General features: G+C 38.5%; 1 protein-coding gene across 10 annotated transcripts in view; it reads right to left on the reverse strand.

Annotated features, from left to right (window-relative positions):
• The window catches only part of ST6GALNAC3 (ST6 N-acetylgalactosaminide alpha-2,6-sialyltransferase 3), a 655,315-nt gene that overhangs the window by 390,395 nt on the left and 249,208 nt on the right, over window positions 1–15,712 (reverse strand). Inside the window, exon 1 of one of the 10 annotated variants that reach the window (XM_060139728.1) lies at window positions 6,817–7,022. The exons of the other annotated variants lie outside the window; for them this stretch is intronic. Within the exon in view, the coding sequence (XP_059995711.1) occupies window positions 6,817–6,933 (117 nt within the window). The 5' untranslated portion in view covers window positions 6,934–7,022. Of the gene's footprint in view, window positions 1–6,816; window positions 7,023–15,712 lie in introns of those variants that run through there. 10 annotated transcript variants of the gene reach the window in all.

The following is a 15,712-nucleotide window of genomic DNA, read 5'->3' on the forward strand; positions in this document are numbered from 1 at the left end:
AATTGATGGATGTCAAACCCATAATTGGCAATTATGAGAACTTAATGGTAGTTGAACAAAATTATAGAGATAAAAATAGAATCTTTGGGCTTCCTTGGTGGCGCAGTGGCTGAGAGTCCGCCTGCCGATGCAGGGGACATGGGTTTGTGCCCCGGTCCGGGAGGATCCCACGTGCCGCGGAGCGGCTGAGCCCATGAGCCATGGCCACTGAGCCCGCGCGTCCAGAGCCTGTGCTCTGCAACGGGAGAGGCCACAGAAGCTCGAGGGCCGCGTACCGCAAAAAAAAAAAAAAAAAAAAAAAAAAAAAGAATCTTAAGATAGAAAGGATCTTGGCAAAGCATGTATTCCAAATCAATAGAAGAATATATATTTGTATTTGACTCACAGGCATCCCTGTGAGTCTTGGTACAAATACTTCCAGTCATTGAGACCTCGTTATTTGACAACATAGCACATTCGATTTTTGAACAGTTTTAATGCCATAAAGTTGTTACTTATATTGAGCTCAATCTGCCTTCACGCCTTCCAATTACTGTCCTCCTTCCTGTGATTCTTACGAAATACAAATCTTCCTGAGCATTCACACCCACTGAACATATTATAACTGAGGAGAGCTACATCGCTGGATAAAACTAATTCATTTTTCTGTTAGGGTTGAAATAAATACTACCCTGAAACTCAAACATTTAAAAATATTTTTGCATGTGCTTCTCTCTGTGTGAAGGCACCACTACAGACAGGAAGGGAATGGAAGGGACTTGAGATATACAGAGGACCTGACCTTTAGGAGTTTATGGGTACATAGAGGAAGTCAGCTCTGCACACAAGTAATGGGAATAAATGGTTATATGTGCTCTGATAGAAATAGGTAGAGGCTACATTAGGAACTCAAGCACACCAAGGAGAAGAAGGTAATCAGAAAAGGCCTGGAAGGTAGTAGCTCACCAGGTAAATGAGGGGGAGGGGCAGACATCTGAAAATTCAGAAAGGCATGAAATACATTGTGTATTTTGGAATTCAAAGTGATTCAGCGTGGCCAAAGCTTTGAGCACCATGCGGAGGGAGTTCAATGAGTGATAAGCTGAGAGGCAGGCAGATGTCAGAGTCTATAGACTGAGTGGTCTTAAGGACTAGTCGTATTAATAGATTGATTCAAAACACAGGCTCTACCCTTGCAGCCACCTTATCCACTACCTCAGGGAATGCCATTAGCCCTGAGACACTTAGCACAGCCTACACATGATAAAAAACTGATTCATCACGGCCTTATTTCTTTCCAAGGACGTGGTATCGACTCTGTTCTATACAAGGTAACTTAGAGTTTAGTGAAGTTAAGTACCTCATCTCCATCTGAGCACTATGGGACCAGCAGAGGAAAATCAATCTCACAATTTGTTGAGTCCCAAGTTTTCCAAATGTTTCCGGGTCTTTTTCATGAATTAGAAAATGAGAAAAAGGAAATGGCTGGATAAAGAAAGTGTACCACATCCCAAAGCTTCCGTGAAGAGGAATTGATGGGGTGCAGGCTCCAGTTGTTGGCCAATTAGTGATGAAACCTCCAGAGGAGCATTCTAGCAGGTTCAGCTCCCACAAGACATCTGAACCAAATGTTTTGTTTTCCCTTTGGGGATCCCCACTGTCATTAACCTGGAGAAGCTCCATTCAAAACACTCATTTGGTGAAAGGTAGCCTGTCCACACTGATGTACTGCCACAGAATTAACTCCAGGTTAGGAAAATCGTGAAAGTGAGCACAAGGAAATTTATAGCACTAACGACTTTAACAAATCTGAGCTGATTAACTGGATGCCATGAACTGAAATCCTTGTGTTCCAATCAATCTTCCAGGAAACTTCATGAAAGCACACTTGAGGGAGTAAATCCATGAGATATTCTAGGCAGGTTTCTTTACAAAAAGAGGGGAATAATCAGGAAAGACACAATACACTGACAAGTAGGGTGATTATTAGCCACTAATTCTTAAGTTAACACTCTTTGGTAAATAAATGTCTGCATTTACATTAATTCCCCATAAAAGGAGTCTTGACACTTTTTCGAACAAAGATCCACTTGAGACACTTACTCATCAGAGAAAAATTTGCCCTAATCAGTTGGAAGTCATAGGGAAAAGACAGTGATAGGACATTTTCAGGATAAGACCATTACCAGAATGGGAACCCATAAATGATTCGTGAAATGAGTGACCGGTCAGATGAGGAATTGATAGCAATTCATCCAGTATTTAAATCGATAAGTTGCAGAACATTTAGGAAATAACGGTTATGGACAAGAAGTAATGCTAATGATGTAGCATTTGAACAGGAAAGGGGGAGAAAGTTTCTACTCAATCATTACTTAGAGAGTCGAAGGAGTGAGTGACTGCAACCAGGAATGCATCTGGATATACCCTTCTGGGCATCTGTTTGTGTGATTAATTTTCCAATAAAGTTAGAATAAGTTTCTCCTCATGAGCTGTAGAAAACATCCACTCCTTTCTCCGTCCCGTTCTACTACTCGTTAAAAAGCAATTGTTCTTTACATCAAACTATGCAGTGGTTCGTCTCCTTCCATTGGTTGGGTGAAACCACTGCAAATCTGAGGGACTCAATATTCAATGACCATTTTAAAAGCGTCTTATTCAAAAGGAATGGCCAATAGCCTCACATAATTATCACAGCTATGCTAGCTAATGTCCATTGGTCCTCAGTATCCATTTTTACCTCCTTCTGTGCTCTTTCTCGATCCTACATAGCAAGAGCTGGAAAACTAACAGCTACATTTCCCAGATTTCCTGGCCACTACGGTTCTGGATGCCATTTACATTCTGCCAATGGAAAGCACTCCTGCAAAATGTGAATTGCAGAAGGAAATGGGGCTCAATCTTCCTGTAGCATTGCTGGCTGAAGGGTAGCCTCTGGCAATTGTAGCATTTTCATTAATTAGACACCATATTTGTGGTGTGGAAAACTGGCATTCCCAGTAGCTTCCTGCAGTTATCTGACCTTGAATAAGTTATATACCTTCTCTGTCCCTTGGATTACTATTCGTAAATAGTGGGATAATAATATTGTGTGGGGTTCCTTTGAAGATTACGTGAGTATCTGGAAGGAGGTGTTAGGTTTTACTTCTGCTGCATATACCCACCTAGAAGAATGCCTGGAGAAAAGAAGTACTTAATAAGGGCTAGCTAAGAAGATGATGATTTGAGACCAACAGGATATACCTGACAAAGGAAGAGATGTGATGTCAGAAGACAGAGGATAGTTGTGTGGCACTTAACAAATTACTTAACCTCTGTGCTTCATTGGTTAAATGTTCTCAATTCAAAGTGGAGAACATATCAAGTTCACAAAATTATTAAATGGGATAATATGTCTATAAACTGTAAAGCGTAAAGAATTATACAAGTGTTTATCATTATTAGTTACAACAAAAAGTGCTGAAGAGGGTCACAAGAAGGAGCTGTGACTTTACAGAGAATCAGGCAAACCACCATGGAGGAAATGGCCTTTGGACTGGGCTCTGTGGAATGGGTATATTTTCTACATGTGGAGACAGCAGAAGCTTGCTAGTTTGAACTAAGGCATGAAGGTGAGAAACTGAAGGGCCAATATAGAATATATTCTTCTTCTTCTAACATCTTTTCTAGTAGTTATGCCACATAAGCTTTGAGAAACAGTTAAGAGAAGGAATCCTAAGTGGAATCTCCTACTTGGCTTTCTGCATACTTAACATCACTTATGGAAAAAAAAACTAGTCATGGGGGCAGGACACATTGAAAAGAGAAAGCTCATGGGCATGATTATGTAGCCTACAGAATTTAAGATGCATTCTTCTACATTAAAAGCAAAAAAGAAAAAAGAAAGCTTCCTACTAGCAGGAAAATGTCAAGGTGGCTCCGATGGTGAATATTATTCTGTTGCCATGATTCCTAGGGTTTGTCAGCATAAGTATTTTTAACACAGGCACGCCACTCACTGAAGAGATGAATGACCTCATGTTAGGTGACTCCATTCCCAACTTCTAAGTGGGGATAACAAGAACAGGCTGAGAGTGGGTTATTTAATGAAAAGGAAAATTATAATGATCATGCTGGTTTCAAGAAGCAAGTAAGAAAATTGACCACAGACTCATGCACTTATTTATTTAAAAATAAATAAACAAGTAAATTCTGGAGATGATGAGGGCAATTGGAGCCAGGTCATATTCATGTGGCTCCCATGGATATCAAAGACAAATCTGCCTCTTTGAAGGAGATATTCAAGAAGGAAACACGAGGGCTATTTGGCATATAGCTCGGCACCTAAAACTGTGCCTCATTTTCATCCTCTGTGGATTTCTGATGGTATCAACTTCCACCTAATTTAAAAATCAAGAGAATATATTACCATATTCGCCAAGTTCTTTAATTTAAGAAAGTCAGTATTTTCACACTGAAAGGCTGTCCTGAACACATCCTGCCTGAAAGCTCATATTGTTTCAAGAATACAGGGTTAAAAGGCTCAGGGCAGCCAGGGATGAAATACAGTTATCAACCATACTGCTTTTGAAACAGGGCTTAAGTAACTCATAAAACAGCAGTTTCTTTTGAAAAATGTTAAGGAGAGAATTATGAGGTCAATTCATCAGCAAGATAGCAAGAATGGTGGTGTTCTAGTTGTTGTGCCTACCAGTACAATACAGTAAAAATTCAGGAGGAGGGCTTCGCTTTTGTTCTCAGTCCAGATGTGAACTGTGACACCATAATCGACTTAGATCAGCTTATACTAGTAAGTAAAAATCGCAACTCTTATACGTCATCATCAACAAAAGCAATCAAGACATATATGAAAGATCTAAGCCATTGAACCCTGAGCAAAGGAAGCAGGGTCGGTATAAAGAATAATGTTTCAGCACATCGGATGCTCTGGAGTCTGGATTTCAAGACTCAGCCCTGCCATTTTGAGCAAGTGTGATTTGGAGCCAGTTGTATAACCTGTCCTTGTCTCTGTTTCCTTATCTACAATATAGGAGAATAATTTTACATAACTCAGAGACTATTTGTGAAAAATTTTCAAATCCAATGCTTCATTAAAAGACTTACATACACACTGTTATGGTTAATTTCATAGGTCAACTTGCCTGGACCATGATGCCCAGGTATTTGGTCAAACATCATCCTGGATATTTCTGTGAAGTTTTTTTTGGATGCAAGTACCATTTAAATTGGACTTTGAGTAAAGCAGATTACACTCAATAATGTGGGTGGGCTTTATCCAATCAGCTGAAGTCCTAACTGAACAAAGACTGACCTCTCCCAAGTGAAAAGGAATTCTGTCAGCAGACTGCCTTTGGACTCCAACTGCAACTCTTCCTTGAGTCTCAAGCACAGTGGACTGCCCCAACTCACCAGGCCTCCACAACTGCATGAGCCAATTCCTTAAAAGAAATCTCTCTCTATATATACACACATCCTGTTGGTTCTGTTTCTCTGGAGAATCCTAATACATACATCATGAAACAGATGAAATTATTTGGCATAGATGGTTTAAAACAAGAAAGTACCATCTTGATAAGTTTCAAGAGAAAAATCATAGTCGTTTCAATATAGGCCCCAAAGTCATTTGATAAAATTCAACACATATAGATACAATTTTAGAAAAACAATTTTAAAACCAATTGAGTTATTCCTTAATATGGTGAAGAAAACCCAGTCAGGTCAACTTTATGCTGAGTGATCAAGCATTAGAAGCACTCTTTTAAAATTTGCAACTGTTTGATAAGCTCTGGTCAGTGCAATAAACATTGAAAAGAAATGAGAAAAAGATCATTTAAAAACATTGAGATTGCACACCAGAGCAATCCAAAGGAAACTTCTAAACCTTAACTAGAACTCTTTAGTATAGCAAAAAATGCAAGACAAATATGTGAAATTAATAGCATTTCTGCATACCAAAATTAAACAGCTATAAATATTATTTTAGCTTGTACTAAAGATAAGAAAAAGAAAACAGCTCAGCATACATTTATTGAACTCCTATTAGATGCCACAAGAACTTTGTTTAAAATGTATATACATGCCTTTTCAGCAAATTACTTAAAAATTACTTGTATAGATAATACATTCTTAATAGAAAGAGCAACTGTTATTAAAACATTTGTTTTTTATTAAGTTAGCATATAATGCAATTCCAATCAATATTTCACTAGTGTGGGTAGATGAAGTTATTTGAAGCAAATATGCATTCTCTCTACACTGACCTCCATAGGAGGAGTACACTCCACTCCAATGATGTTGGACTCGGCCATGTAACTTGCCTTGGCCTCATGGTGGGTGAAGTGTACTTTCTTGCATCTTCATATTGGGCTTGGCTCTGTGACTTGCTTTTGGTCAATGACATGTCAGCAGATGTGAAGCCAGCAGAAGCTTGCAATGTGCTTCCAAAGTTGGGCTTAATCTCTTGTGCTTTTGCCTTCCCCGTGAGAAGAATATACTCCAGTTGGCCCAGAGGTCATCAGTGAAGAGTGACACAGGAAGCAGACCTGGGCCTAACTTGCATATTTGAAGCTAAGCCCAGCAGAGCCCACTGGATGGGCAGTATCCCCGCTGACCCACAGAAGAGTGAGCAAGAATAAGTTATTATTGTTTAAGCCACTGAGTTTGGGGGTGATTCGTTACACAACACTGTTATGCACATAGTTGGCTGATACAACCGAGACTTTCCATTTTGTTCAACAAAATGATGTAGAGGTGAATTAATATTCTGAAAAAAAAGTTGAGCAAAGAGGAAGCAAGTCTAATCCCACAAGGAACAATAATTTTAAAAATAGTATTTACCGGGCTTCCCTGGTGGCGCAGTGGTTGAGAGTCCGCCTGTCGATGCAGGGGACACGGGTTCATGCCCCGGTCCGGGAAGATCCCACATGCCGCGGAGCGGGTGGGCCCGTGAGCCATGGCCGCTGAGCCTGTGCATCCGGAGCCTGTGCTCCGCAACGGGAGAGGCCACAACAGTGAGAGGCCCGCGTACCGCAAAAAAAAAAAAAAAAAAAAAATAGTATTTACCAAAAACAAATGTTGATCAATGAACCAAAATAATGAGCACAAAAAATAGAGCTAATAAAAATATATATATATATATACACACATACATACATATATATACATATATACATTCACACTCACACACACACACACACACACACACACACACACACAACGGACTATTACTCAGCCATAAAAAAAGAATGAAAGAATGCTATTTGCAGCAACATGCATGGACCTAGAGAATATCATACTAAGTGAAGTAAGTCAGACAAGGAAAGACAAATATTATATATCACTTATATGTGGAATCTAAAAGATAATATAAATGAATCTATATGCAAAACAGAAAGAGACTCACAGACATAGAAAACAAACTTATGGTTACCAAAGGGGAAGAGGGGGTGTAATTAGGAGTATGGGACTAACAGATACAAACTACTATACATAAAATAGATAAGTAACAAGGATTTATTGTATAACACAGGGAACAATATTCAATATGCTGTAATAATCTACAATGGAAAATAATCTGAAGAAATACATATATAACTGAATCACTTTGCTGTACACCTGAAACTAACACAATATTGTAAATCAACTATATTTTGATTTAAAAAATAGAAAAAAATTGTGGGCAAAACAGATACTTTTCAGAAAAGTGTTTAGAATTGTATGATCCTTTTTTTCTTTTCTTCTTTCTTTTCTTTTTATTGTATCTATATGAGAAGATGAATGTTAACTGAACCTACTGTGGTAATCATTTCACAGTGTATGAAAATCGAACCATAAATATATATATATATATATATATATATATATGAAATGGGCTTCCCAAAACAAAGGGAAAGAGAGGATTGTAGGATACTAATGATAAATGGTTAGCAATGTAAAAAATATCCATAAACTTTTACATACACCACAATTACAACTTCACAAATATGTGCATATAGAGAAAGAATATATAGAAAATGATGGCATAACAGGATATTTAAATAAAAGTACTTCTGTCTCAAGGGTTTTGGGAGAAATAACAAAGACGAGAAAAATACAACATTTGTGCGCAGTATTTCCATGTACTAAAACTATAGGCAAAATAACCTATACAGGACATTTTGAAATTATCAAAATGCTTCAGTGAGCATTTGCCTATCTCTGGCATATATAAGAAATGTGGAAGAGGCATTTTTTGAGGAGAAAAGTGGTCCCTCTCTTTATCCTCAAGTTTCATAAGCCTTTCCAGAGCAGAGATGTGATTACATAAATGGTAGCTATTATTACAAGAGACAGTATGTGTGGTGGTCAAGAGCAGGAACTCTGGAGCCAGGGTATAAGTCTCAGCAACTCCACCTTAACCTTTCTATGCCCCTGTTTCCTCATCTGAACAATGGGATGATAATAATACCTACTTATTAGGGTTATTATGAGGCTTAAATAAATGAGTATATGTAAAGCATTTAGAACAATGTCTGGCACATAGTAAGCACTACATGTGTCGGCTTATTATCACCATCAGCATCACTATTATTGATGGCTAAGTGTCCTCAATCCAACAAATATTATTAAACTTTATTAGAAAGAGTTATTGGCAAAATACAATACCATATGGAATGACCAAAAAGTTGTTTAGTTTGTACCTTTTCTTCCCACAAATAATTTACATTGCCAAAAAAGTGGTTTGCTGTACAATAAAAGAAACTGCTGAAGTGTATGAGTACAGCTAAGAGGAATTTAAAAGCTCACACTGACTTCCACATGTATTCTTGGGGGAATCTTTGAAGGACTTGTATTTCGTAAGTTTTTTGAGGAGAAGGCAGGAATTATTTCTATAATACTTATTTTTTTCCCCGAAAGTATGTTGTATTCGGTATAGAAAATTAAAACAATGATGTATTCGCAATGCATTTGTCTTATACATCCCTTCCCTATGGAGCTGGACTAGTATATATTTCAAACTATTTTCAACCACTCATTCTGTGTCTTCCTCCATCTCAGTTAATGGCAATCCCAGCCTTCCGGATAGATACACAGGTCAAAAACCCAAATCCATTTTTTACAATAACTTTTTAAATTTTAGAACAGTTTTAGATTTACAGGAAATAAGAGGGCAATACAGAGTTCCCATATACCCCACATCCAGTTATCCCTATTATCAAAATCGTATTTTGGTATGATACATTTGTTATAATGAATGAAACAATACTGGTAAATTACTATTAACCAAAGTCCATACTTGATTGAGATTTCCTTAGTTTTGACCTAACGCCCTTTTTCTGTTCCAAGATCCCATCCAGGATACCACATTACAGTTAGTAGACATATCTTCTTAGGATCCTTAAGGCTCTGGAAGTTTCTCAGACTTTCCTTGGTTTTTTCTGGCGTTTTTCTCATTAGTCAGGGGTTATGGGTTTGGGGGAAGAAGACTACAGAGGCAAACTGCCATTTTCATCACATCTTCCTAAGGGAACATACTACCAACATGATTTATCGCTATTGATGTTGACCTTGACCACCTGGCTCAGGTAGAGTCTGTCAAGTTTCTCCACTGTAAAATTACTTTTTTTCCCATTTCCATGTTGTACTTTGGAAGGAAGTCACTATAAGCAAGCCACAACGGAGTAAAAGAATACTCACTTCTAAAAGTACTCCAAACAATATACCTATCTAGACATTTTTAATTCTATTTGTTTTTGATAACAGAAACAGCTGTTTCACAGATAGATCTGTGTTTCACAGATAGATATTGCTTTAAAAATATTTAATTCTAGTAATTTGTTCTAGTAATAAGTGCAATATGTGCTCATTGTATAAAAACTGGAAAACATGTTTAAGCAAAAGGTCACCTAAAATGTACCACCCAGACATAGACCACTACAGTTAATATTTCGAGGTATCGTCTCCAAAACTTCTTTCTATGTCTACATATAAAGAGTTAAAATAATCCTCTGCATATACTACTTTATCTCACTTATTACCATTTAACATTAAGAAAAATTGTTCTGTAGTTTTAGACAGAGTGTTCTCGTCTTTACAGTTGCTGAGCCTAGCAAAGTGCCCAGCATGTAGTGGCTTCAGCAAGTGTGATCCAATGAGATTTCCGACTTGAATGGATAAAGCCTCCATGAAACCATTTAATGTAATTTGCTGACCAAGGCGTTCTCAGTCTCTTCCTTTGCCTCACAAGATAACCAAAGTCACAGGCATAGCATCATCAATTTGGGGCCTTGGAAAATGAGTTAGATTAGTGAAATAGTAGGTTGTCTGTAAGGACTAAAAGATAATGGTGTGTGAGGTGTTTAAACACACAGGCCTATGATCCCTTATCCCAAATCCTTTTGACTAGGTATATTTTGGAATTCAGAATTTTCAGTTGAGGAGGATGATAGAGCAAATGTTCAGTATATTATGAAACACCACGATTGGGCATAGGGAAACACATCGTAGTCAAACAGTCATATTTTTTTTATAGCAAAGCATGTGAATAATCACAATAAATAGACCATTTCCTTGTGTTTTATAATTTCTAACAGTGCATTCTAAGAATCCCTTGTGTCTGGGTTACGGGAACACCCTCTAGAGGAGTCCCAACTCCTTTAGCTCCAGTTTATTACCAGCTAGGGACCAAATTTTTGGTTGATTTCTCAGCTTGCACAGTTCCTAGAAAGTGCAAGCAGTAAAATTCAAATTGTAAAACCACTAGGGTACACGTCTGGCATTTTGAAGTTCCAGGGACAATTTTTTGTTATCTAAAGACCAAAGGTATAAATAAGCTTCCTCATCTGTTTTCTGTGCCAGTTTTCATGACTTTTTTCCTAGCCCAACCTTTCACTTGGGGAAAGCTTGTAAAAGCCCAGCTTTAGGATGGGGGAGGGGGGGTTTCTCACTCTCTGCCTTTGCTGGACCCAGGCCTTGCCCTCTAACCTGTACGGTGGATATAACCCATCTCCTCAGTCACTGATACTGATAAACTCCCAGGAAACCGCACCATCAGTCTTCGGGCTTATACCTCTCTTTCCATTCCTTCTCAGTTTCTGGTGCCTGACGATTTCCCTCCTTTCTAGCAAAGCCAGCTGGGCATTAAATAATATATCCTATTTTATCCAGCATGTCCTGGTGTTACAGCAGAATTGTCAGGTTATCTCAGGCCACCGTATTGCCAGACCAGAACTCTTAATTTCAGTTTCCTTTTAACTAATATGTTTGTTAAATACTTTAAAATATTCTATTAGCCAGATTACTCAATTAACTAGATATACCTCTTCCAAAGCCTTACGGAATAATATTTAATATAGGAGCTATATAGTTACTCTTGAAATAAAAAATTCTTCAATGAATATTTTTCTTTTGTCAGTAAGCCTTTGTAAGCCTACTCTGGAAAATGAGAAATCACAATCTGATGCCATCTACTTAGTGACAAATTATCTTCCAGGTATTGAATACAATCGTTTAGTTGAAATTACTTGAATGTTCACTATTCTTAACAGCAACAGAATAAATCTGTTATGCTGCAATGTCAATGCCCTCTAGGTGGTATTGTTCCAGGATACTTGTAATCAAACCAAACCTATCTCTTTCTCTTCCTTAGTGAACCCCAATCTTAATTTTTCTTTAAAGTGGAGTTCATTGCTGAGCCTTAGCACATTGTCTGGAACTGAACAAGGACTTATTCAATATTTGGTGGCTGAACTGCTACTTGATGAATGGTTTTGTGCTAGTCACTCTGTCAGGCTATTAGCTGGAACTTGAGAAAAGAGGAACAAAAACTCTTACCATTGGGGCCCCAGTTCTATTATCTTTTTCAACTTTCAAGTCAGGGTGGTCTTTGTGGGTACTCTGTTTTGTTTTTCTTTGCTTGTCACACATGAGGTAATTTGATATTTGAATTTCTAATACGCCCCTTTCAAGAGTGTTAACATACAACTGGCAAATGAGCATTTTTCTATCTAAGGTTGGATAATGAATAAAATTCCCTTATATCTTCCTGGGGAACCAATTACTACATTGAAAACCATGATAATACCAGATCTTTCATCAATAACAGATGTGATTTGTAAAGTAAAAATCAATCTGTTCTGATTGATGATGCCTCATAGCAATAAGGAAGATTTCATCTGAATAATCATCATAAAACTCTATGATTAATCTGTTGAGTAAGACTAGAAATTCAGTAAGTAATGAGTCTTATCGGGTCATTTTCTGGCTTTATAACCTTGGGAAATTGTGACCTTCACATTCCTACCTCAAAAGGACAAGCTGATTTCCTAAACATATGTCCCTGAGCAGGGAGATATATAGGGCGCATCTCTGCAGACACCTGAGCCAACTGGTGGACTGACGGATGTGTCTTCTCATATTCGGCCTCCCAGCACGTTTGAAGCATGGATTTGGAAAGATAACTCCTCACATCCTCCAGGCAGCACTTTGTTTAAAGATGAGATTCAGAATGTTTGGTTGCTGTTGCTGTCAAATAACTATAATATGTAATGTGTATATATATATATATATATATATATATATATATATATATATATATATATATATATATATCAACTAGGATTCTTGTGGTTGCAGATGACCAAAACATAATCGAAACATGCAGACATGAAAGAGAGTGATTTACTGGCTTCTACAGTCAAACCACAGAGGTGGGTAGGTTGACTTCAAGAATGGCTGGTCTCAGCACTAGAGTACGGTCCAGGCCCTTGCTTGAGCTCTGCAACTAGTTTCTGCTTCTCTCAACGTCTTGGTCTCATTCTCTCCAGGGAACACAGCCACTGACACCCAGAGAATCATATCTCCACAGCTCTACCACTGAAAAGAAAAGACGGCCTTTCTCATAGCATTACACAGAAAAACAATAAACTCTGGGAAGTGTTCAGAATGGCTCATCTCGGGCCATATGTCCACCCCTTGACCCATCACGAGATTGGTCAATCACTGGCCTGAATCTTCGGCTCACCCCTGTAGTCAGAAGGGAAGGGATCGTTTCTGTAATAAAGGGACAGTGGCAAGGAATAAAAGGCACTATATATACTTAACCAGATAATTATATTTATTAACCATTTTATGATATAATATAGTGTATATGTATATAGTCTCTGTATGTTTGTATTTGAGAAAGTGTAAATTGTCCTGTGAGCATGCGTGCATGTATATATTGCATGCATGTATGTGCATACGGATCTATTTTCTGTATATTTTACATAGTGGTTCATGACTATGGATGGATACATACATTGTACATATGCATTACTGTTTTGCAAGTAAGAGTGTAGTTTTTCCTTTTCCAGGGATCCCATTCACATCCCCAGATCATAATTACCCAGTGAATGTATCCTCTACTTTCTATCCCCTAGAGTAAATTGCATTCCAGGCAGATTGCCCTACTTACTGCCCCCACAGGTGTCTGATTTCTTTCTCTGGAAAGTCAGAGGATCACGCAGGCCTATGGCGGTGCCTCAGGGGCCCCTTGAACATGGGGTGCCACGTCCTGGTCAGCGGTACACAAAATGAAGCATTATTAGAAGTGACCTCGTATACAGTTTTCGTGGCATCAGGATCAAGGTAAGAGCACTCCAAGACCGGGTAACCAACCAAACAATATGGGGAACTGGAAGATAAAAAGTAAGGGTAATGGAACCAGAGAGAGGTGAAAAATGAATCAACAGAGTGTGAGGCGGTGGTGATTCCTAGTGCAGACGTTAGTTGACTATGGCTAAGTGTAGCGCTCTTGGCCTACTTGGGAGTGGTAGGAGCCGAAGGAAAATGGCCAGTGCAAAACTTTCGCTCTTCTCTTCAACTCTACTTTCCCTTCTCTTTCAGTCCCATCAAATCCTAACGCTATGCACGTGGCTCACCTCTCCCACAAAAGCTTTCTGGAATTATCACCCGCAGCAGTGTTCGTCCCTCTCATTTGGCAGTGGAGCTTAGACTGCCTTGAGATCTGGCCACTGTTTGGGAGCTGCTCTTTCACAACCAGATTGAGAAACATAATTTTGTCTCCACTCAATAAGTACACTCCCTCATGCTTAGGAAAAAGATTATCTTCAAAATGACGAAACCAATATGCCCATGCCAAGGAAGTAATCTTTGCTATATTTTAATTTAGGTGTTTCCTTTCCTATAACAAGCCAATAGTTGAAAGTTATTTTGCTTTACGATTACACAAATGGAATGTTCAGATTTTAGTTAACAATTAAATTGATCAGTTTTAAATTTTTGGAACATATATTTGCATATCATTGCTCTCAATATACTTATGTAAAATCCAAAGTCTATATTCCCAAATACAGAAAACCTATTCATGTCAGCTTTAGTTACATGTGTACATTTATTTGAATGTGTGGAGTGTGTGCTTTGACTTGCAAGAAAGTCAGCTCTGTTTCTTAATTGTCGCTATAACTACAATTCGGGAAAGGCTATTGCAACATCAATATGTTATGCACGTCTTTAATTAGGTTAGTGCGGCCTGTCTGTCACAGCAACTGATCCTAAGTATTCTTATTTAGTCTACTTGAAGCTTTAAAATGTTCTCTTTTTATAAGAGACATATTTCGGCCTCATTAAATTGTTAAGCAAACCAATATAAGCCCTACAACTTGATTGCTATGTTCTAGAAATCCTGTGCTTCTTCACTTAGCACATCTTTAGCACCACCTGAAAGAGCACTCTGCCCCAAGTACCTGAAATCCTCCGCAGCTCTAATGTGTTAGGGCTCTCTTATCAGATGGAGACATCTGTCACCCCCCTGATCACCAGGAAGATCTGGCTGTGGCATCCTATCGAACTCCAGAGCTTGATTCTCTTATCTAGTAGTTAATGCAAACAAGTTGCAGGTTGCTTGCTCTGAGCAATGTCTCACACCAGGTCACCACAAAAGAGATAACACAATGACTGATTCCATGGTTTGGAAATTACAGATAGAATCTAGCCTAAAGTTCATTTCCTTCTCTTTCCTCAAAATCTGACAAGATCTCAACAGGGAGAAACAATCATCACCTGGAACCAAGCCCTGCGGTACTTTGGTCTTTTATACCTTTTTTCTGCCGCAATTAATTTAAAATGAATCGTTAAAACTTGCATTAAGGAGAAAGCAGAGGTTTTTTTTTTTTTTTGAAACACATATAGATGTTATATGCTTTTTACCATGTCCGAGGTCAAAGGATAATACAGTAACTGCCATAAAGCTATAAGGGGATTCTCTCAAATTCAGTCCTGTTAAAATGGAAGGCTGCATTATTAACCAGTAGTGACATGAGAGGGCAAGTATGAACAGCTAGCAGGTCAGGGATTAAAGCAGGGGTGGGACACAGGGGAAGTATAGGACCTATTGCAAAATCTAAATCTTTCCCGGTCCCAGCTTCAGCATGGCACTACCTCCTGGTGGCGGGCAGCTCAAACGTAAGTACTGATGAGGAATTCTGGGTTCTGTGGCCAGCAGGGACTTTCAGCATTTCAGCACTCACCGAGTTAGTTGGCACTCATTTTGTTTCCCTGCTTCTCAAGACTTCTCCTCCCCCAAATATAAGAACTTTAGCCTACACTGGTTAGGAAAGGGAAGGGGGACAGGGCAAAAAATGGGAGCCAATCACCAACTGTATTATATTTAGACTGTCATTATTGTGATGGGATGGGTATTTTAATTCTTTCAATTTAACTCTTCTAGATTAGTCCTCATAGTTTTCACTGCATA

The sequence above is a fragment of the Lagenorhynchus albirostris genome, chromosome 2, assembly GCF_949774975.1.
Source record: "Lagenorhynchus albirostris chromosome 2, mLagAlb1.1, whole genome shotgun sequence".
Lineage (NCBI taxonomy): Eukaryota > Metazoa > Chordata > Mammalia > Artiodactyla > Delphinidae > Lagenorhynchus > Lagenorhynchus albirostris.